Source organism: Mustela erminea, chromosome 11 (genome assembly GCF_009829155.1).
Source record: "Mustela erminea isolate mMusErm1 chromosome 11, mMusErm1.Pri, whole genome shotgun sequence".
Lineage (NCBI taxonomy): Eukaryota > Metazoa > Chordata > Mammalia > Carnivora > Mustelidae > Mustela > Mustela erminea.
In genome coordinates this window covers 52,656,130-52,678,074 of record NC_045624.1, presented here as the reverse complement: position 1 = coordinate 52,678,074, position 21,945 = coordinate 52,656,130, and the positions used below count along the sequence as shown (strand labels likewise).

Below are 21,945 nucleotides of genomic sequence, written 5' to 3'. Positions count from 1 at the left end.
GGGCAAAGAGAGTCAAAAGGTCAACTTTCAGTTATAAAATAAGTCATGGGAGGTAGTGTACAGCATGGTGACGACTGTATATTTCAAAGTGGCTAAGAGAGCAAATCTTGAAAGTCCACGTCACAAGAAAAGGTGATATGAGGTGATGGATATTAAGCGGACTTATTGTGGTGATCATTTCACAATATATATACAAATACCAAATCATCAGGTTATATACCTGAAACTAATGTATGTTATATGTCAATAATACCTCAATTCAAAAAAAAGGTTAAATAAAAAACTGCAAAGGTCACATTAAATATTTTTTCTTAACAGGCTGTCAGGATTCCATTTCACATGAAGCTTTACACTACCAATCACTATATTTAGTCAAAAACTACATTTTGAAGCTATATTCCAAGAATAGGTAAGGCAACTTTTAACTTTGAAGCTGTGTGCAGATGCTAAGATCTGGTGTATAAAATTCTGTGAAACATCAGTTTTCTCCACGTATATAACCCAATCCAACACAATTTTCAGCAATTACCATTTCGAGAATGCAGTTAAAGCAGAACTGAAGAATCTTTGGGGAGATTAGAAAAGTTTCCCAAAAGCCAAACCAATGGATAAAAGATTTTTGTCAGACAGGATAGTAAGAGTCCATCAAAAACTAGGGCTCAATGATGAGCAACCATAGCTAGCCTTTTTTTTTTTTTTTTTAGGAGAATCTTTTTATTTTATCTTATTTTATTTATTTGACAGACAGAGATCACAAGTAGGCAGAGAGGCAGGCAGAGAGAGAGGAAGGGAAGCAGGCTCCCTGCCAATGCAATGCCAAAGCCCGATGCGGGCGGGGCTCGATCCAAGGACCCTGGGATCATGGCCTGAGCTGAAAGCAGAGGCTTTACCCCACTGAGCCATCCAGGTGCCCTGCTAGCTTTTTCTATTAAGAAGGGCATGAGCTTTTCTTCAACTAACAAGGCAATTACCAGCTCTTGATTGGTGCCTTTAGAAAACAACTGAAAAATGTTGCAACCTAGCATGTTAGAAACCAATGACCTGGCCTTTTCTTGGTTGAGGTAATTCTTTTTTTTTTCCCCTAATGAAACATATGGTCTTTTCTCCTTTATGTGGCAGGTCACAACATTCCCTAGGTTAAGTCATACTGTATTTTAAAAATCAGATATAATGTCTCATGTCTCCGCTACGGTTCTAGAACTTTCCACCAGGAATATCTATGATCTTGCTGGAGAAACGGCACCGAGGAGTCAATGCCATGTCTCCTTTTGCCTTGATGTGGGCCTCCCACATTGATGTGTACCCAGAGAGCAAATGTCTCTCTCCACTGCTACCCAAACTGCACCCCCTTCAAGCCCCAGCCCTCCTTATTTTCTCACCCCTATAGTTAGGAAAAACTGCATGCCTTACCGCAGATGTTAGACGAACAAGAATTTCATCACTGCTTTCTTCTGAGTCTTCGATTTTCTGATGAGACCTTTGAAAAACAAAGAATAATTTATTCTTAATTTTGATTGCTCAAATTTATCTACCAAGTTATGGGGAACACATAGCAAATAATGGCATTATTAATACATGAGTGAAAGTACCCATGCAAATAACATGGTGTCAGTAATGCCAGGGGACCCAGCTCTGTGGCAGCCCAACTGTTCCTTCAAAATCAATTAGCAGGAACTTCTTTACAGTCTACCAGTTAAATCCCGAGGATCAAGTATTTGTTTCTAAATGATATCACAGAATAGTTCTGACACGAGCTTTATGAACATGGGCATGCACAAACATATACAGATACAACTGGAAGGTGGTTAGGTACCAAAATTTCCTACTAGTCTAAATGAAATCCAGATTTTGAAAATCTGACACATGAATTTCCTGCCACATCTGAATTTCACCCAAAACCGATATGTTTTGAAATGTTATTATAGGCCTAATACTGTGACAGGAATTATGTGAAATACAACAGCAGCAGAAGTTCTTCAATCTTTTTTAAAGTACTCTAAGGCTCTAAGCCCTCACACACACACATACACACACACACACACACACACACACACACACACACAGAAGAAGAAAGAAAAGAAAATGCCACAGCCCAGTTGAGAAGCCAAGAAAACTGCACATATGCTAAATATGCTAAATAACTAAAATGAGGTATAACATATAAGATAAGATCAGTTTGTCGGCTTAGGAGAATCACCTTTGTAATGTATCTCATAAAAATATTTTCACCACAACAATGTATCCATGAACATAAAATTATTCATTTTTAAAAATTTTTTTATTTTTTATAAATATTCATTTCTTTTTTTAATGAAGCATATTTGACACACAGTATTACCTTAGTTTCAGGTGTACTAAAATTATCTTTAAAGCAAATTTTATAAAATGACATCTTTTTTTCCTGGCTTGGTCAAAGAAAAAAAAAAGTTAATGTTAATTGAGCATAGGTAATTATCTCCCAGGTCTATTCCACAGCAATTCCTTTCACCACCTTCCATGGACTCCGAGGGACCAGGGGTTAGTTGCCCTGCAGGGCGGTGTTAACCAGAATGGCAGGGCAAGGATTGATTTCAATCTCGGAGACAGCCGGGGGTCGGCTCCAGCACTCGCCTGGTGGGGCAGGAGGGCTAAGGAGAAGATCTTTAAGAAGGGAAAAGCGAGTTGGATCAATTCTGGCATTGGCTTCCTGTTCCTGTTTTTAAAACCTTTCATAGAAAACAAACAAACCAACCAACAAACCCCAACCCTCTAAATCAGAGCGGTGGATGAAAAGCCATTCGCCTTTACCAGAACTGCATGCTGTATGTAGGTAGGAAGCGGGGCTGGCGCTGTCAAGTCCTTTAACCACCTGTGCTGCAAAGTGCTCGAAATGCAAGCTAATAATCCACCCAACAAAGACAGTGCAAACTGAGCATTATAAATCCCCATATTCCCTAAAAAGCAAGTTACTCTGATAATGCATATTTTGAACAATGAACTTTATTATTAAAATTATCTATTCATGAGGTTTCCACATACATGACGTTCTCCTGAGAAGAGATCTGCAATCCTTTCTAACCTAAGCCATCCAACCAGGGGTACAGGGTTAAGTTGAGTTCACTGGACAGATGGGACGGGAAATTGAGAGCCAAACACACTGGGCACCCGGGCACCAGCAAGGGCTTGGGCACTGTCCGCGTCTGCAGGGAAGCAGGGGCTCGTCCCGCCAGCTCCTGGTTTTCAGACCCTGGCACATAGCTCAGCAATGAGTTTATGGGATGAGGTATTTCGCACCAGCAAAGATTCGGTCCTGAATGTGTTTTCAATACACTGCTGAAAGGAACTCCGAATTCCAAGGGAAGGGAAGTTCTTGTGTATGTGACTGATAATGGCTACCTGGTGAGTCACCGCTGAACCACTGATGGTTTATTGACAGATAATTTAGTTCCTGCTCAGAAGCAAAACTACCTTTGGTCATTCTTCCAGCACAAAACATGCCCTGGCAAAACAAAGCAAAACAAAACAAAACAACCAAAAATGTTTCCAAAGGAAGTATGTGTAAGACAGACAGAAGTGACCTCCCAAGAGCCATCCTGCAGCCCTCATCCCATTTTTTTTTAAAGATTTTATTTATTTATTTGACAGAGAGAGATCACAAGTAGGCAGAGAGGCAGGCAGAGAGAGAGAGAGAGAGAGAGGAGGGAAAAAGGCTCCCTGCTGAGCAGAGAGCCTGATGCGGGGTTCGATCCCAGGACCGTGGGATCATAACCTGAGCCGAAGGCAGAAGCTTAACCCACTGAACCACCCAGGCGCCCCAGCCCCCATTCCATTTTTATCACCACAACCACCATGACTTGTGCCCAGAGCTCTCAAGTCATTCTCCAGCCCCTGAATCTCCCCCGAGCTCACCCTGCTTTACGATCTGCCTTCAAAGGGGTTCTGGGGGGCAATTCCAGGAACCTCATTTTCTATGGGCTCCTTGAAGTCAACATAACTTACATTGTATTCCTACCGCCTCATGCTTCTCACAACTCAGCTCCGTGGTCGCCCTGTGGCCATTCCCTCTGTTTCCTTCACTTCCCCCCTGTTAAACCTCACTGACAAATGAAGCCTTCTACTTCCCTTGCACAAATTATTTTTACTATCTTCTAACCAACTTCTTTGTCTCTGGGTTCTCCTCTTGTGTCCCATCTCCTATAGATACCAGGATTATCTTTCTAAAACTGAGACCTGATCCTGCTCCTCTAAGAGTTCAAACCTTCAGAGATTATCTACAGCCTAGTGAAAGATCTAGAATTCACCAGAACTCTTCCTTTCCCACTCATGTGCCCATACCCCTTGCACTGGCAGGTACCCGCATCTGACCTGGCAGAGTAAGGTCTTAGGAGAGGGTCTGGTGGTAAGAGGTAAAGAGTGGAAGAGCTTAGAGAAAGGGAAGGCTAATACCTAGTCACTGTGTCCCCTCTCCAGATCTATGCCAAAATGCCCAGAAATACCAGACCTTCTTTACCCAACAAATTTATTTTTACGAAAGAAGATAAATGTTGATTTTATGTATAGAAACACACATCATTACAATCCAGTGAAGACAAAGCTCTCCCATGTCAGATCAAAACAGGTAATGAAACAGGGCAAAGGGGGGGATAAAGAAAAGAATCAACTGTAATAGTTGCCTATTTTCCCATTATTACTCAAGGGGATCAACGGACAGAAGAGGAAGAGAGAAGCTCTGTGTGGTTTGTCAGTGGTTAGAGAAGGGAAGCAGAAAAAGCCCAGCTGGCATCAGCAGGTAATGGCCATGACAAGTGACATGAGACAGAAAGTAACCAGCAGTGACCCCAGGAAGGAAGACCCATCCCAGAGTGTTTGTGCCAGCAGGAAGCTGTGACCCAGCAGGCAGGACAGATTTACAAATTCCTATGGCTGTTTCTCAAGGTCCCTGCTTCCCAACAGCCCAAGCCAGGTCCAGGAATTCTCCAACGGAAAGTCCCGAGGGCTGGTACTGTGCGCAGATGTCTTCAGTCATTTGAGAGGTCTGCAGGATCTAAGGGTGCCAATGGGAGGTCACAGGAATGGCAAAAGCTGCCTCTGTCCTTTTAACCATCAAATAGAACACAGTATCATTCTACCCAGTCCCCACCAAAAACAAAACCAAGCCAACTGCTGCCCTCTCTACAGTCTTTCTCCTTCATCAGTGACAACCCCAACTTTCCAGCTGGAAGTTGAATAAATTAACGGAGTCCCTGAAACTTTCAGGAGTGCTCTATGACTCTCTATACTGAGACTACCATGCAGAAGGTGCTGGCTTGTTACCTCCAGTCAATTCAACTGAAGGACCCTGCTTTTACTCAAGAACGCTTTCCCTGAGCTGTTCCATGGTTCTCCCAGCTCCCTGCAGCAGTTCTGTCTTTCAGTGACCTTGCCATTCACATCCAACCATGACTTTCTTATATCACATACGAGAGATGTAGTAACTGAAAATATCTTTAAAGTCATAGCAATACAAAGCACCACCACCTTCTCACCTTTTTCTAAGAAATAACTAGTATAGACATAGTGACCCAGCCAATTATTTGACAATCATTCGTACAATTCATCCCACAGCAGAAAAGAACAATAAGTCCCCAGCCAAGAACATTTCTTAGCTCTGACAGCTCTGTAGTCACATAGTGTTGAGTTCCAATAAAGGGGCTCAGGAGGTACTGAGGCCCTTCTCAGTAAAGGCAGCCATTATCTGGGCAATGGAATTTATTTTATACCGTTCAGGCCCAGTATAATTTCTAACAATTTGGATTTAACTGGTATCCCTGTAGGGCTTCCCAGCATTCTCTCAGTGAGAATTCCTTCATGAGAATTAGTATAATGGGTTTGAAATTTTTCCAATGAAGTTCTTAAAAATACATCTTCTATATGAGAGACAGAACCCACGCTCCTCAACCAGATTTTGGCCAAACATTTGTGCCTTAAGATTCAAAAGCAACCAATACCATCTTGGAGCTGGAAAACCCTACTTCTTTTTTAACTGGAAGAAGTTTTCGTGGTACTTCGGGGTAGAAAACTGGAGCCACTTTATTATGGAAATATCCAAATAAGACCACTTTACATTTGTATATTGATATTTCAAAAATGCATGAATTGTCTGTCCATCTATGTCTCAATATTGAATAGCGTACATGGGCTGCCAAGAGCTACCACTATGCATAACATTGTTCCTTTAGGAAAATGTGTTACATGTCTATTTATGGTTGTTGGAATTGCAAAGATTTGGAGTCGAGTAGTTCAAGAGGCAGAGACTGTGCATAACTGGCACCTGCCAAAACAGCTGGTTATCTACCACCTTCCAGCCATACTTGTGCTGACACCATACTGAGCTGCACATTACGAAGAAACCCAACAAGAGGAGTTGTGGCCTCAGTCAGCTTTCATGTGAAATGCTATTACTGCTCTCCCAGGGACTCCGTTTGTGTCTGGGTGCTTTTTGCAGTCACATACACATCAATCTTCACATTAAACAGAGATAATCTAGACTGGGACCCAAGGAGGGCGGGGAACACGCCTACCTCCAAATCAGAATTCTAATGGGTAAGAGTTCTAGGGGGATGTCAGGCAGGCCTGTTCACTACTTCCCACCATCACCCCCAATCCCCCAAAGCTGGGCTGGTGTTGAGCTGTCCTGTGCTATTTGTCTGGTTTGGAGGGACCAGAGGGAAATACAATATTTAGGATGGACCCAGACTACCTCTGCTAGAGGCTGATAGAATTCTAGGGTGCAGAAAGAAACCAGAACCAAGACAAACTATATAGGAATCTTTTAAACACGATCCCGCAACACGCAGAAGATGCACGGCACACACACCTATGAAAACAAAACAAAACATAGCAAAATCCACCTTTAAGATACTCCGCCAACCCAAGTGAGAGGCACTCAGCCTCATCTGTGATTGTCAATGGCTACTTCTTGGGAGCAGTGATATCCAGGGTGAGGTTCGGATGGGTAAGGAGTGGCCCTGGAATTGCAGCAGGATTACCAGGACGAGGATGTAGGAAATGGCAGGAGATTAACCCAAGGCCAGACCAGTCACCGCTCTATCTGATAGGGCTAGAGAGTTCCTCTTTAGTGCTGAGGGCTAGAAATGGATGGAGAAGTAACAAGAAGAGGATATAAAATTAAAAGGTTGGTTGGTTTCTGGTTATTACGATTAAGGGAATCATTTGTTTGTTAAAGAGAAGAGCCAACAGAGAGATACTGAGAACGCAGGAAAGGAAAGGCTATGGGGTAGGACCCACAGCCCAGAGAGAAGAATGTGTCGTGAGCAGAAAGAAGGGCTCTCCCACCACCAAACTGAGAACAAATGATGTCAGGTCAGCAGACGATGCCACAGTTCACATTCTCCTGGGACAACCCAGTGTCTGTTCCGTACTTGCTGACTGTTGGGCAAGGAAACTTCAGGGCTTTTCTCTTGCAGAAATATTTCCTGGGGCAGACTTGAGATTTTTCTTTCTTAGAAATCACTGATAGCAAATCCTAGACACTATCCAAGAGAATGCTCTCCAGGTACACAGACTCAATCTCCACCACATCCAACAGCCACTGATTCCAGGAGAGTAAGAAAGTACACTCAAGTACTGTCCCTTTTCTAACACCTATATTCTGGACACATCTATTTTGCATACAAATTCTTATGACAAAAAAAAAAAAAACAAAAACTGGGATGGTAGAAAAATTAGAATTAGATTTTTCTTGCAATCTCTGATATCATGAATACAACCTTCTGTACAACCTTCTAAAGGGAAGTTAATTTTTCACAGGATCTGGCCTCTGTAAGAACAACTAGTAGCCTTTTACCAAACACCAGTAAAATGTGAAAGTGACAGGTTTCACTGAGTCCAGGATATTTAGTTACACATTCATCCAAAATCAAATAACATTAGTTACTACTGATATTTTTGCATTTTATATTGAAGATTTGAAGATTAGTAGTTAATATTTAAGTAAACAGCTAGCATTTCAAATACTAGCAAAACCAGGTTTAAAAGTTCAATTTTTGTTAAAATTCCTATACTACTCTTAAATAATTATGCACTCTGATAAAAATAAACAATCTGTTCCCACAGCTAGAATAAGCCTTTTCTGTAAACAATGGAAATTTTGGAGGGCTTAGTGTTTCCTTGGGAGAGGGGGTGATGAGTAATAACAAAGACTAAGACCAGCTGATTTCATAGCATTTTTTATACAATATAAAGTAGTAAATGGAAATTTTCTTCACCTATGATCCTAATACAAAACTTGTGCCCAGTTCCATCATGAATTTTTTTTTGAGGAATACTCAAAAAATGTTTACTTATCCAGTATTTATTTCCTATTCCCCAAAGAGCATAAAATGAGAATCTAATTAAGAAAAGTCAGGAATATAAAAGGTAGGTTTGGGACATAGGAATGGTGGACTTGAAGCTGATCTCTCACTTAGAAGATGTTAATCCGGCACCAATTCAGAAATCAAGAATGCCAATGGATTCTTACCTTGCTTAAACATGTCAGGCAGACAAGGCAAAGTTAGGCAGGATAAGGACAACAAAGGAGAGGAGGTGACAGGGTGGAGGGTGGTGGCAGCATTAGCGTAGGTAGGGTGCCAAGGGCAGACAGGGGTCTGAATTTTGGAAATCACCGCTGTGGGGAAGATATTAAATAAAGAACTGGGTGAGGACACAGCCAGAGTTAAGAGCAGACAAAAAAGTCTGAGGACTGGGGCGCCTGGGTGGCTCAGTGGGTTAAGCCTCTGCCTTCAGCTCGGGTCATGATCTCATCGCCCTGTTATAGAGCCCCGCATCTTTCTCCCTGCATTGGGCTCTCTGCTCAGCGGAAAGCCTGCTTCTCCCTCTCTCTCTGACTGCCCCTTTGCCTACTTGTGATCTCTCTCTGTCAAATAAACAAATAAAATCTTAAAAAAAAAAAAGAAGAAGAAGAAGAAGAAGTCTGAGGGCTGAGCACCAGGACACTCCCTGTTCAGAGGTCAGTGTTTCCAAAAGTGGGTTTTATTATTACGCAGGTATGGTGAGGCCAACAGACAAGGAGATGATTGCCATTGAAAGGATAAATCAGTCTGGGGACAATTAGGTCTTAATAATTCGGAGTCTTCCATTACATGAACATGGAGAGGTCTCTTATTTAAGTCTTGATTTTTTTTTATTACTCATGAAGTGTTTGACATACAGCTCTTGCACACTTTTTAGGTTTGTACCTAAGTACTTCAGAGTGTTTTTTGTGCTAGTAAATAGAAACATAGTTGATTTCTGTATACTGACCTTGTATCTTATGACCCTGCTAAACCAGCTTATTACTTCTAGTAGGTTTTTTGTAGATGCCTTGGGATTTTCTATTTATATAATTGGGTCCTCTGCAAAAAGAGGTGGCTATATTGTTTCTTCTGGTCTGTATATCTTTTACTTCTTTATCTTGCCTTATTGCACTGACTAGTGTTGAAGAGAAGTGATTAAAAGGATATGTATTAGCCTCGTTCCCTTAGTGGGAATGTAGTCAGTCTTTCACTATTAAATTAAGCCATAGGTTTTATGTAAGGTTTATCAGATTGAAGAAGTTTCCTTATATTCTTAGTTTTCCAAGACTTTTTATCCCGGATGGATACTGAATTTTTTTCAAATGCTTTCTCCATATCTATGGAGTTTATCATACAGTTTTTCCTGTTAGACTAAATCTGATGAATTATACTGGTTGATTTTTAAACTTTGAAAACCCTTTTTTCCTGGGATAAACTCCAGATTTTCATGATGTATTATCACTTGTATGTATTGATGGATTCCATCTACTACTAAAATTTGTTGAGAAAGTTCCTGGTTTTCACATTCACTTTCTCTTTCTGAACTTTGTCCTAATCATGCTGGCCTCTTAAAGGATCTTATATTACTTACATAGAGTTGCATTCCCACAGGGCACAAACTTGTACTTCATACAAACCTCATGGTCAGTGAAAGTCTGATGAGGAAGAGTACTGGTGACAAGTAGTTGCCTTTTCCCAGACCTTCTCCCTGCCCCTTTTCTTTATCTAAAGCTAAGAGGAGCAAATTCAGTTATCTAAGGACTCCAGACTCCCTTCCAAATAATAATTGTTTATAAAGCTAAATGCATGGAATTTCAGGAGTGTCAGCCAAGTGGCGGTAAGTACCATGCTTGATAAAATCTTCATCATAATGGCATTAATCTGACTTCTTTACATAGTAGTTTACAACTTTGATTTAGTTAACATTCACGGTTCCTACCTCTTAACCCAGTACTTTCCGTATGGCTGACTTTACAGAACTGTAGACTTCAACTTTGGTATATATCAGCCTCACCTTTAGAACTTAATATTAAGTACGAATATGATTGTCTGAGCTCTCCATCCCTTGCCTAATTCAACAGATCTCGTATTACGCCTCCTTCTTTTTGAAAGGGTCATGGTTGAGAACCACTGCCACAGAGGTCACTTCCAAGTTCACCTTCTGCCTTCATTTCACATCACTGCAGCCCACCTTGCCACAGCTCTTTCATCTGGAACTTCAAACTATTTTAAGAAGTGTTCATCATTACTGCTACGATTGATTTTATTACTCTTGTCACTTCCAGGCCAGTTTAGGCCAAGTGACAAAGCCAATTCTTCCCCATTTTTTAAGTAGGGAGACACCTTTTATGTAGAAATGGATCACAGAACCATGAACTCTGTACATGTTGATTAAGCAAACATATGACAAAAACGTTACTGTGAATTCAAGTAACAAACTGTATTTTACTTCTTTCAGAACCGACGACACACAGGTAGGTCATTTTCTTTCTTCAATCGAAAGATAATGCTTGTGTTCCCTATGGGGGCTCCATCTGAGACGTGCTCCCCACTCTTCTCAAAACCTGAGTTCCTCTCGCTGTGACTCCCTGCGGCAACTGTGGCGACCTACCTCATGCTGCCCAGACATGCCGCCGCTCTTCCAAGCTGCAGGCCTGGCACCCTGTGCCATCTACCTCAAGTATCCTTTTGCGTCTCTGCCTAGAGCATGGAATAATGAATGCTATGAAAGTCATCTTTTTCTTTTTTCTTTTTAAGAGAGGGAAAGGGGTTTGAGGGTCGGGGGTAGAGGGGAGGGGCAGGGAGAGAGAGAATCCCAAGTGGGATCCTCGCCCACGGCAGAGCGCAACGCAGGGCTCCATCTCACAACCCTGAGATCGTGACCTGGGCTGAAATCAAGAGTCAGACATTCAACTGACTGAGCCACTCAGGGGACCCGCTAATAAACTCACATTAACCTGCTGGACTGAGGTTAAGATACCATTTAACTAAGCACCCTGCTAAATAAGAATAACAACAATAAACATGTTTTTGTTTTTTCAATAGTTAGAATCAGGAAGACAGGCTGGGATGCCATGAGAGGGAGCTGTTTGAACAGAGGTCAGAGGGCTGAATGTACTCTCTGTGGAAATCACTGCCAGACCCTCAGGAGCACCCGCAACACCAGCAGGCACACAGGAAGTCCCACCAGCCAGGCAGGAAGAACAGACACTGGTCCGGCCAGGATGGACAAACCCAACTTGTACCAGCCTCAGGCTCCACAGCAGATGACAACAGAACACCCCAGTTATACCTCAGGGATCATTAGAGAAGGAACTGCCCATCCACTAGGCAAAATCAGTGGGGATGGGAAAGGGCCCACCCTGACAGGAGAGCCTTCTCTACCAGGCTTAAGAGATCAATACCACTCACCACATACCAGAGACTGTCTTCCTGAGGAACAGGGAGTGGGCACAGACTGAACCTTTCTACCACAATATGCTCCACAGCCTTTTACCTTATTAGAATAACTTAACTGGATTAAATTACAATTATGGGCTTCTGTCCCTTCTTTCTGGCTACCTAGCAAGATGGAGGTTCACGTGGACAATAATAGATTGCTGAGAGGAAAAATGAAGACATGACATTTTTCTTTACATGTCTGGGTGTAGCATGAGTTATCTTTGAGCAATCCTCTAGAACTCCTTAAATAACAGCTTAAATGGAAACTGCCCTGTAATTGGAGAATACAGTTTCGTGTATTTGAGGTTCATAGACTCAGTCCTCCAGAGCCCTACTGCTCCCTGGTAAGCTGGCAGCTGCTGTAAGGGTGGTTAAAGTGAAACAGCCAAGCTTCCTCACAGAGTAAGTCCTCCAATTTCTCACTAGTCCTGAAGGTAAGATTAGGCTGTCTTTCCCTATGCTCTTACTTCAGCATTTCTAAACAACAACACCCCCCCACCCCACCCACCACAAAATTTAAAACAAAAACAAAAAACAAAAAAAACAACAATTTAAAAAAGAGCTAGAAAAAAGTCCATTCTGGAGGACTTGATTTGGCTTTCAGTTTGAATAAAATACCATGACTGCTATTTTTTCTCCCAGAGACGGTACTCTCAACACTCCGTTGAAATTATCTACTCAGTTTGGATGTAAAAGTTATTTGGTATAGAACGGGATTTTCCCCCCTCAAATTAGCCCAGAAACCTGCAATAGATCCATTTGCCATCCTCCTTTAAGCCTTCTTTCCTAAATGAAAAAAAAAAAAAAAAAATCTACTTTAAAAGGATACATTTGTACAGAATTGTGTTTACAGAGAGACGTTAAGTGGTTTCCTCACATAATTTTGCAGAGATTTAGAAGATAACAAATTAAAGGGACCTAATGCAGAACCACATATACAGACCTTAATAGCCTTCAAATTTCAAAAGGACCACAGGACAGGATTTTCAGCTCGTGAATGGATGATGCAAGTTAATGAATCAAGAGGACCTGAGAGGCCATTTCAGTAGAATGGATAAAAACGGATTAAGAGAGCAGAATGAGTAACACAGGACTAATGACACAGAAGAATGGAAAATTTTCAGAAGCAAACAGCAAGCGCCATTAGTTTCTGAAAGTCGAACAGACAGGAACTGGAGACGTTGTGTAAGTTTTGTAGTCAAAGTAGGACTTGGGCTCCCCCTTGAGGGGTGGGTAGAATTTGACTAGATAAGGAAAGGGGTCCTAGAAGGAGCAGAGCACCGCAGGAGCAGGAGGGAATAAGCGGGGTGAGATGGGGGTTAGAATGATTGGGGATCACCAGATGAGAGCAGAAGTTACGACAGGAATCACATGCATCGAGCCTCAGGAAGGCTGAGCCATCACAGCTGGAAGAGGACAGTGTCCCTAGGCACCTTTTCTCTGACCATAATTTCTTCCAAGTCTGGATAACCTCAACCTTGGCTTTCCAAAATTTAGCCAAAAATTTTACCCTAGCTTAGAGGTTTGCTTAACTGTAGCATAGGAAAAAAACTATATATTTGTGTATTATATACACATATGTTATACATGTGTATACACCTATCTCCTGCCATTAGAGACTCACTGTGGATCATTAACTTTACCTGTTTATAGTTAGTAGTTATAAGAAGGAACAGATGGATCTATAGCTCCCCAGTGACAACTGCCCCAGAGGAATGACCACTGCCAATGTGCATGTTCACACCACCACCAATAAAAAACCTGCCAATAAACAAGGCAAGAGTGATTCTCAACTCCAGAGGTGTGACGCTGGTGCTCAGTGATACGTGTGACAAATGACTGCAGGTAATCTGGAACTAATATTAGGAACTGAATTTTGAAAGTAATTTTTAGATTCTAGAGGGGACTCCGGGTTTCCCTGTAACAAGGTCATCTCCCCCAGTAGCATTCCAATCCGCTGCCCGAGTCAGGGAGAAAGCCGTGGAGCGAAATCATGAGGACTGCCTGCAAGCTCATTTCAGCTGCCCTCACGCCCCTGGTGAGCCGCGTGCACCCAGGGGGCTGGCCCCTCCTCCTTCTTGCAAGCGGGATGGGAACTGGTGAAGGAGAGCTGCTAGAGAAGGCCAGTCCCACGGCATCAAAGCGAGTCACAGTCATCTCTAGCTTCCAAAGCACACGCTCCTCGGAAAGCTTATTAAAGTTTATTAAAACGCTCCTTGACTTTTCTCAGGAAATTCTGACCTCTGTTAAAAGCATCTTACACTGAAGAACATCTTCTGTGCTTAGACAGTTGAATGAAGAATTACATTTGAATTTTGCCTTACCATTCCAAGGTCCTCTATGTGCAGTGGTGCTGGTCAAGTCATAACCATTTCAGAGTCTAACATTTTTATAGCTTCTGTTTATAGTGTCTTAGAAGGGGAAGCTGGAATGACCCCTATAACTCCTGGAACAAACACACTCTGGCAGGTGTTAGAAGAGTGGGTGTTAGATCACATGGGCATGGATACAAACCCTAATATGCCACTCACCACTCGTGTGACCTTGGACAGGCCACCTGACCTCTGTGCCTCACTTTCCTCACTTAAAAATAGTGACAATAGTCCTAACTTCTAGGATTCAACTGAAGATGAAATAATACAAAGCAGTTAGCATAGTTCCTGACATAAGATATGTTTCTACAATCAAACCTATTAGCTCAGTGTCTCATTACTATCCTAACACTTATTTCTTTTCTAAAAGCCTGGGTTAACTATCCAGTTTTGTGGTTTTTGTTTTGTTTTGTTTTTAAGAGTAACTGATCTTTGTGATGATTGTAGGTGTTTCCCCTGGAACCCACTTTCCTACCCATGAGATAAAAATGACACCACTTGCCCTGCTGATTTCACAGACCTGAGAGTCAACAGTATGGGAACATATTTGGAAAACTGAATATGGAAAAATTATTGATGGAAAGTTTTAACCTGAAATTTACTATTCCAAAATAAGCTTATCATGAATTCCGTGGAAAGACAAAGACGTGTCAACAGCACCATATCATGACTCAAGCTCTGTGCCCAAGGCTTCTCTAATGAATTTTAATTCATTTTATTCATATAGTGATTCACTATCTTCATGTGATTGTGATTCACGTGTTTTAATTTGCCAAATGTTGCTTCTCACTTATTTTCAGAAAGGTCTGTTCACTGAAAGCTCTCTTTCTTAGGAAAGTCACGATGTGGAGAGCAGATAATATGTCAGTTATTATTTTATTTCAACCTAAGCCAAATCATCTTTACCTCTAATTTAGATTACTGCTCATACAGTGATGATTAAAGTAGATAGAGAATAGCACAGCTGGCCAGGCATCCGCTTCTGGGATTCGAATACCACTTCAGTCATTTTTTTAGCTGGATTTAATTTCCAGTCATTTCTTTTACCTTTCTCCAGTCATTTCTTTTACCTTTCTGAACTTGCATCTGAGAAATGGGAACGGGACAGCTATCTCTTAAAGGAGATGGTGACCTTAAACAGCAGAGCACAGTCCCAGAAACAGGAAGTGTTCTCTAAGTTGAGAATAATTTTATATCAGAACAAAAGAGCATCTACTTACAGTTCACAGATGCCAGCTCTAGCTGGAATGAGAGGTACAAGTTGCAGTAAAAGCTTGACACCATTCTGCCATTCTTCTTCCCTTTCAAATTCACAGTACAAGTAGCTACATTCATCAGAAGAAAACTGGTAGAAAACATAGGTATCTTGAAAGTATAAATTCTGGTCCACTGTTGGAAACAAAAAAGGGAAAGATCTGTTTTTAAAAGTCTATTATTTAGAGAGTCATAAACCAAATAATAAATTAAAAGCCCTGCTAATTATTAGGGAGAATCAAGGCGTAGGACTATAATTACATCGTCTAAGTCCATTCATGCTCACAATCCCACTGAATTAAAAGGGACTTACTGACCAATCTATTTTTATTACTTGAGGCTTTAGCCAGCATATTCATATGGGTTTTACGATTCTTCAGCTCCACAGACAGGTGAAATCAGTAAAGATTCAAAAAGTGGGGAGAATTTCTGTGTGTCTCAAAGCAAACAAACAGATTTAATTACTGGAGTGATACACAAATACAAAACTATCCCAAGTTTCCAAGCCGTGGCTCTCAATCAAGAGCAACTGTGACAACCAAGGGACATTCAGCAATGTGTGGAGACATTTTTGGTTTTCACTACCGGAGGGTGTTATAGGCATCTGGCGGGTACAGAAAGTGACACTGATGAACAGCCTATAATGCACAGGGCAGGCTCCTACAACAGAACTATCTAGCTCAACATGTCAGCGCCACCAAGGCTGTTTTAAAAGGGATCAAGAATTGGAGACTAAACCTAAAAAAAATACTGACACAAATTTTTTTGCTCACCAAAACATGAGACTCAATGAGCAAGCTGGTAACATCCCTCAAAGGTAGTTACCACTTTTCTAAATCAGAGTATCAGGTGCTGGGTATTAACGACTCACTGAAATTATAGCCACATCCCCATCTGTACTACACTGGGACTTGGATAAGCCTTTCCAAACCTTACTATGCTCTCTGACCCTCAATATTTATTATCTATGGGGACAAAGGAACTTCCGAGTGACCAACTAGCACCTGCATGATGAAGCTAAATTAAGACTCTGAATTGCTTAACTTCTAATCCTTTAATTCCCTGGGCTCAACTAAGAAAAGCATATCTGCCATCTATTTTAGTTGCTAGTTAACATCAATTCTGCGTTCTATTTAAACAGCTAATTTTCATAGGTCATATCTCTAATTGTTCATGATTAGTCAATTAAAAAGGCATAACATTCCACTCATAAAATCAGTTTCTGATAATTATTTTAAGTACAGCTAGATAAATCAGACATTTAGAGCAACTAAAGATGTCACTGATAAAAAAAAATTTTTGTGAGCAGACTTCTGAGTAGAGGAGAAGGTAAGGGAAAGACGCTTAGACATAGTAGTCTATGAATCAGCAAGTACCTACTTATTTTTACAAAAGGTGTGAGAATTAACAACCAAAAGATGACTGGTCATTTTTGTTTATAAAATGTGAGAGAACGCAAATATTTACCTGTGGAAACAATTTCCATCCAGATTGTAACAGCCTCTAGAAAATCAAGTAAATTTTCTTCTGGTAGCTTAATAAAATTAACACTGCTATGCTTCACAAAACATGTAATACTGACCTGATAACATAATTCCCATATCCAGTAGGAGCTGCCAGACCCCTATGGCCATAGATCTGCACTGGACAAAAGGACAGTGTTCCAGAAGCCAGTCTACCAGCTCTGACCCAACACAGCTCCTCCTAGAACAAAAGGAAAACCATTCATAGTAAGACATTATTGCCACTCATTTGCCCAAGAATTGATATTTAATATTATCCTTTCCAAGGGACTCAATAATAAATGAACAGGCAACTCTTACTCATCTTTCCAATTTCAGCTCAACTATCATTTCCGTAAGAAAACTTAGAATCACACTTTCTTGTGCTTTTACTTCAAATCACCTACCATGTAGTAATTGTACATCTTTCTGAAAGAGTAATATTGGCTTCCGTCACTTCAGAATCATTTTCAGGATATCAGGGATTACAGACATAACTCACTGCTAAACCTCAACAGTGAGAACATTCCAGGCACAAAGCAAATTCTCAAAACATGTAGTTGAACAAATGAAGGAATAAATGTAGTGATCCTTTATATAAAGATAATGCTTCTTCTTGGTAAGACAAGTACCTCAAGGTGATGGTGATAAACTTTTGTTCAACTCTTTATAGATTTTTATCTAGCCTTTTTGAGAACAAAGTAACTCCAAGAAGATTACACAAAGTCAGGACCACAGTGAGCGGTAAAGAATTTTGTTTGCTACTCTCCAAACACATTAAATCTTAAAATTTGTCTCAAAGAACAATAAATATGACCATTATTTAAAAAAAAAAAAAGATTTTATTTATTTATTTGGCAGAGAGAGAGAGATCACAAGTAGGCAGAGAAGCAGGTGGCGGGGCGGGGGTCGGGGGGAGCAGAGAGCCCAATGCGGGGCTCAATCCCAGGACACTGAGATCATGACCTGAGCCGAAGGCAAAGGCTTAACCCACTGAGCCACCCAGGCACCACCACAACCATTCTTTTTAATATCATCTAAGCAATCTAGCTAAGCAGCCTAAGTCGTAAACTCATAAACCTACAAACTCAGATGTGTCTGATGGATTCCACTAACCACACATACAAAAATATTCCCTGTAATCTGTCTTAAAATACACAGCTATATTCGAAGCACGCCCCAATCTGGGCATTACAAGCAGTATTTTCATGCCTACTTTTTCATCTTTATCAGCCTCAGCTGAAAACCCAAAAGAAGACAACTTGCTGAAATACAGTTTTCATTTGCAGAAATTTCACTGAAAATCATTCTCCCTTATGAAAATGTCACCATTTATTTTTTTCAAAGATGCATCATGTAAATGGTTGTCTTTATTCAGTATTTGGTATTTAAGGACCAAAACACATCAACATTTATTTTATTCCTAAAACAGAAAAAATACTGCTTATTTTTTGTGACTGGCCATAGCCATCAATACCTAGAAATCACACAGTAACCAACAATGTCAAGAAATGCCATGAGGCCCTACATTTTCAGGGGTAAAAGGAAAAATAAACTTTTGTGCTGAGATATTTGTTTTGTGGTTTTGGGTCTGTTTGTTTTTGTTTTTAATGCCCAACGTGGGGCTTGAACTCACAACCCCAAGATCAAGAGCCGCATGCTTTACGGACTGGGCCAGCCAGGCACCCCTCTGCTGAGGTATTTGAACAAATATTCCAGCTTTAGGTAAAGCATCCTTTTTTGGGGGGGCGGAGGGGAGTGTCACTATTTGAAAGATACTCTAAGGCAATTAGGGCAATACCAGACACATTTAGTTGCAGGTTAGTGTTAAGTCATTAGAAAGATTAACTGTCAAATAAATGGATGTTTCTTGAAAAAGGAGAAAACAGATCACAATAAACTAGGCAATCAGACAAAACAGTCAATATTAACTTCTAATTCTATAAGACACCTTTCATGTTAAAGGCTCAAAGTGTTAATTAATTCCTCAACACCTCTGTCAATTAGCCAGCATCTTTGAGCCTGTAAAACACTTTTATCCTATGGATTAAAACACTGTATCATCATAATCCCTATTCTAAGAACAATCCAGTCAGTCCTCAACCTGCTCTCAGCGTCTGACCACCCAGAACAGGACACAACCAAACATTTACTAAACAAACCAAACTGCAAAAGATGGCTAGATGGGTGAGTATGTTTGCCTTGCTCACAGGCGATGGAGAAGAAGTGTCCTAGACTGGGGCTCCTCAAAATTGTGTTTAGGAGCACCTGGGGGATTCGGTTACTGTGTAGATTCTTACGCAGTGTGGCTGAATGGGGCCCAGATGACCCTGGTGACTACAAAGCCCCAGTCCGCCAGCTCTAGCTTCTCACTGGGAAGGGCTCACTCTGTCTTGGGGAGCAGAGCTGAGTCCACACACTGAAACATATCACCAGAACACTGCCATGACAATAACAGCTCATTGGAGCTCCCCACCCCAGCCAGCAAGCTATGTTTCAAGTGCTCGGGATCCCCTTCTCCACCCCCAACTTTCTTAAGTTGTGTTTCAAATCTCCTTCAACAACCCATCTGCATGAGGGAAAGCCCCATTAGGAACAGAGAGCAACACTATGATTAATATCACCAAAGCAGACAACATGAGGTTAGGGGCCCCTGCACTGCACTCCTCTCCTGACTTGCTGGCTGCAAGAATGCAGCTACCATACCTAAAGCTTACAGGACTCAGGGGAGAGCAAGGAGGAAGAAAAGGGATAGATGGAAGGGAGCGATCTCAACACCCAGTTCTACCTCCCAGGGTATTTTCAGTGTTGTAGCGGATCCAGAAACCGTTTGAGTACATGTAGATCTAACTGCAGCTGCACTATGAGGCAGTAACACTAACTAGGATACGGAGGTGATCAGCTACCAGGCTAAGTGACTGCTACAACATAACACTAAACATGATTTCAGCTCCAGTTTCTGGTCTCCTTCTGTCTCTAGTTACATTTTTAGCAATTCATTCATGGTACTGCAGACAGAAAGAACCCTAATCTCAAATGTAAATGGGGTGACGGTATTTAGAGACTTACTTGAAGTCTCAGAAACCAGTATGATTTTTTTCTAGAGCGCAAAAGGAAAAGAAAACATCTCAAAGTTTTGAAAGTAATTCTCATGTAGCACATGGGGACCACTTCACCTCAATTTACTACCAGACAAAGGAAAACAACTCGTCCTAGGCAATCACATTGGCACTGTCTTTAGACCCCAGGCACTAATCAGTCTTTATATTGTGAAGGACAGGAAGTTCTGGCCCAACCACGGGGACTCTGAAATAGCACAGCACATGCTCTCTCCCCATTCAACTCCCACCGAACCCTAAATCTGTTCTAACTTGGATAGATGGTTCTTTTCCATGAACCTCATTAACGTACATCTCCCAATGCTTTTTTCAATCTCTATCCATGGAGACCACGTAGAGCACTGAGAGCAATGACAGGTCTTACACAGAGACTTGGGTGGTAGCTAAAAAGAATCGCAGGAGCCAGCTCATGTTCAGACCCAAAGCTTTATTCAATCAGTTTTTATTTTTTAAAAATGAAAAATAATTAGATACGTTTAAAATTGATATCAAGTATTAAAAAAAAAAAAATTCAAAAGGCTCTATGTGAAGTGGTCCAGCCATGAGTGCAACTGCTGTTCTCACCTGTCATGTCTACTTGGCCCGGACTCTAAATTGAAGGTTCTTAGACCTCGGGCTATGAATTGCTTACAGAGGGTTGGAAGGTAGGAGGTAAGCTTTTTTCAAGAGGTTCATGAGTCCGTATATACAAAAACATGCTTTCTCAACAGAATAGATCATGTCTAACCTTGGTCATATTTTTCAAAACCTGTATGTATACTAATGTGGTTAATTTAATGTGGGATATTCGGTCACATGGGCGGCTCAGTCGGTGGAGCATCTGCCTTCAGCTCAGGTCATGATCCCAGAGTCCTGGGATCAAGTCCCGTACAGGGCTCCTTGATCAGAGTCAGCTTCTCCCTCTGGCCTTCCCACTCCGCTTTTGTGCTCTGTATGTCTCTCTCTCAAATAAATAAGTAAAATCTTTTTAAAAATTTAGCATGGGATTTTAAAGTATTAATTCACTGTAGTTCTCCCAGCCTCCCCTCCCTCCCTTGCTCACTGGTACCTCAGATTCTGCCAAGAGTCTGCTTAGATAGTAGTTGGTAGCATGGGACAGTGATGAGAAAAGAAACATTAAGGAATTACCTAGGGTATGGATAATAGTTACATAGATGTATATAATAATTAAAAAATTCTTCAAGCTGTACCCTCAAGAACTGTGCATTTTAAGTCATGTCTCAATAAAAAGGAGGTCTTCTTACTCAAAAAGGTTGGGAATCACTATACCCCAAATCCAGGCCATGATGAAATTTTTCCCAAACTGTGACAAAGGGAAAAAACAGGAATATTACAATGAGTTTGTGATAAAGTTAAAGTTAGTTAACTTAATGAAATGTCCTTATTCTGAGAATCTTTCCTACCATTTTTAAGATTTATTTATTTATTTGGGGGGAAGGGGCAGAGGGAAAGATGGTCTCAAGCAGACTCCACTCTGAGCATTTAGCCTGAGGCAGGGCTCTATCTCATGACCCGGAGCTCATGACCTGAGCTGAAACCGAGAGTCAGGTGCTTAACCGACTGTGCTACCCAAGTGCCCCTTTCCTTTTTTGGGGGGGGTGTCATTTATTCTGAGTACTCTTCCTATTCTTTACGGTATATTGCAGTCTCATTTCTGTAAGAAAAAATGGTAATAAATTTTTTTCTTTTTGTTTTATTTTTATAATGTAGTTTTGGTATTTTTTGGTATGGTTTAGTACCTTGAGTTGATAAAATAAAAAGTTCATAATTCACTTTTGTTTTTTCTTTAAATGGCTCAATGAATTGAAAACATGTCCTCAACTTTCTAAGTGACTATTCTCTTAGTCTGGCTGTACTTTAAAACTGGGCATTAGCCCATCCATCTACTTTCATACCCCTGTCCTTATTCACAAGCCAAGGTGGAGAAATACTAACCCTTTGC

The 21,945-nt window shown here is 41.1% G+C and overlaps 1 protein-coding gene across 4 annotated transcripts in view; it reads right to left on the bottom strand.

Annotated features, from left to right (window-relative positions):
• Nucleotides 1–21,945, bottom strand: part of RAPGEF5 (Rap guanine nucleotide exchange factor 5) — a 223,322-nt gene that overhangs the window by 160,026 nt on the left and 41,351 nt on the right. For all 4 annotated transcript variants that reach the window (XM_032304896.1, XM_032304897.1, XM_032304898.1 and 1 more), the window contains exons 4-6: nt 16,965–17,086; nt 15,349–15,517; nt 1,411–1,477 (exon numbers count right to left, since the gene is read on the bottom strand). In XM_032304896.1, the coding sequence (XP_032160787.1) occupies nt 1,411–1,477; nt 15,349–15,517; nt 16,965–17,086 (358 nt within the window). The remainder of the gene's footprint in view (nt 1–1,410; nt 1,478–15,348; nt 15,518–16,964; nt 17,087–21,945) is intronic.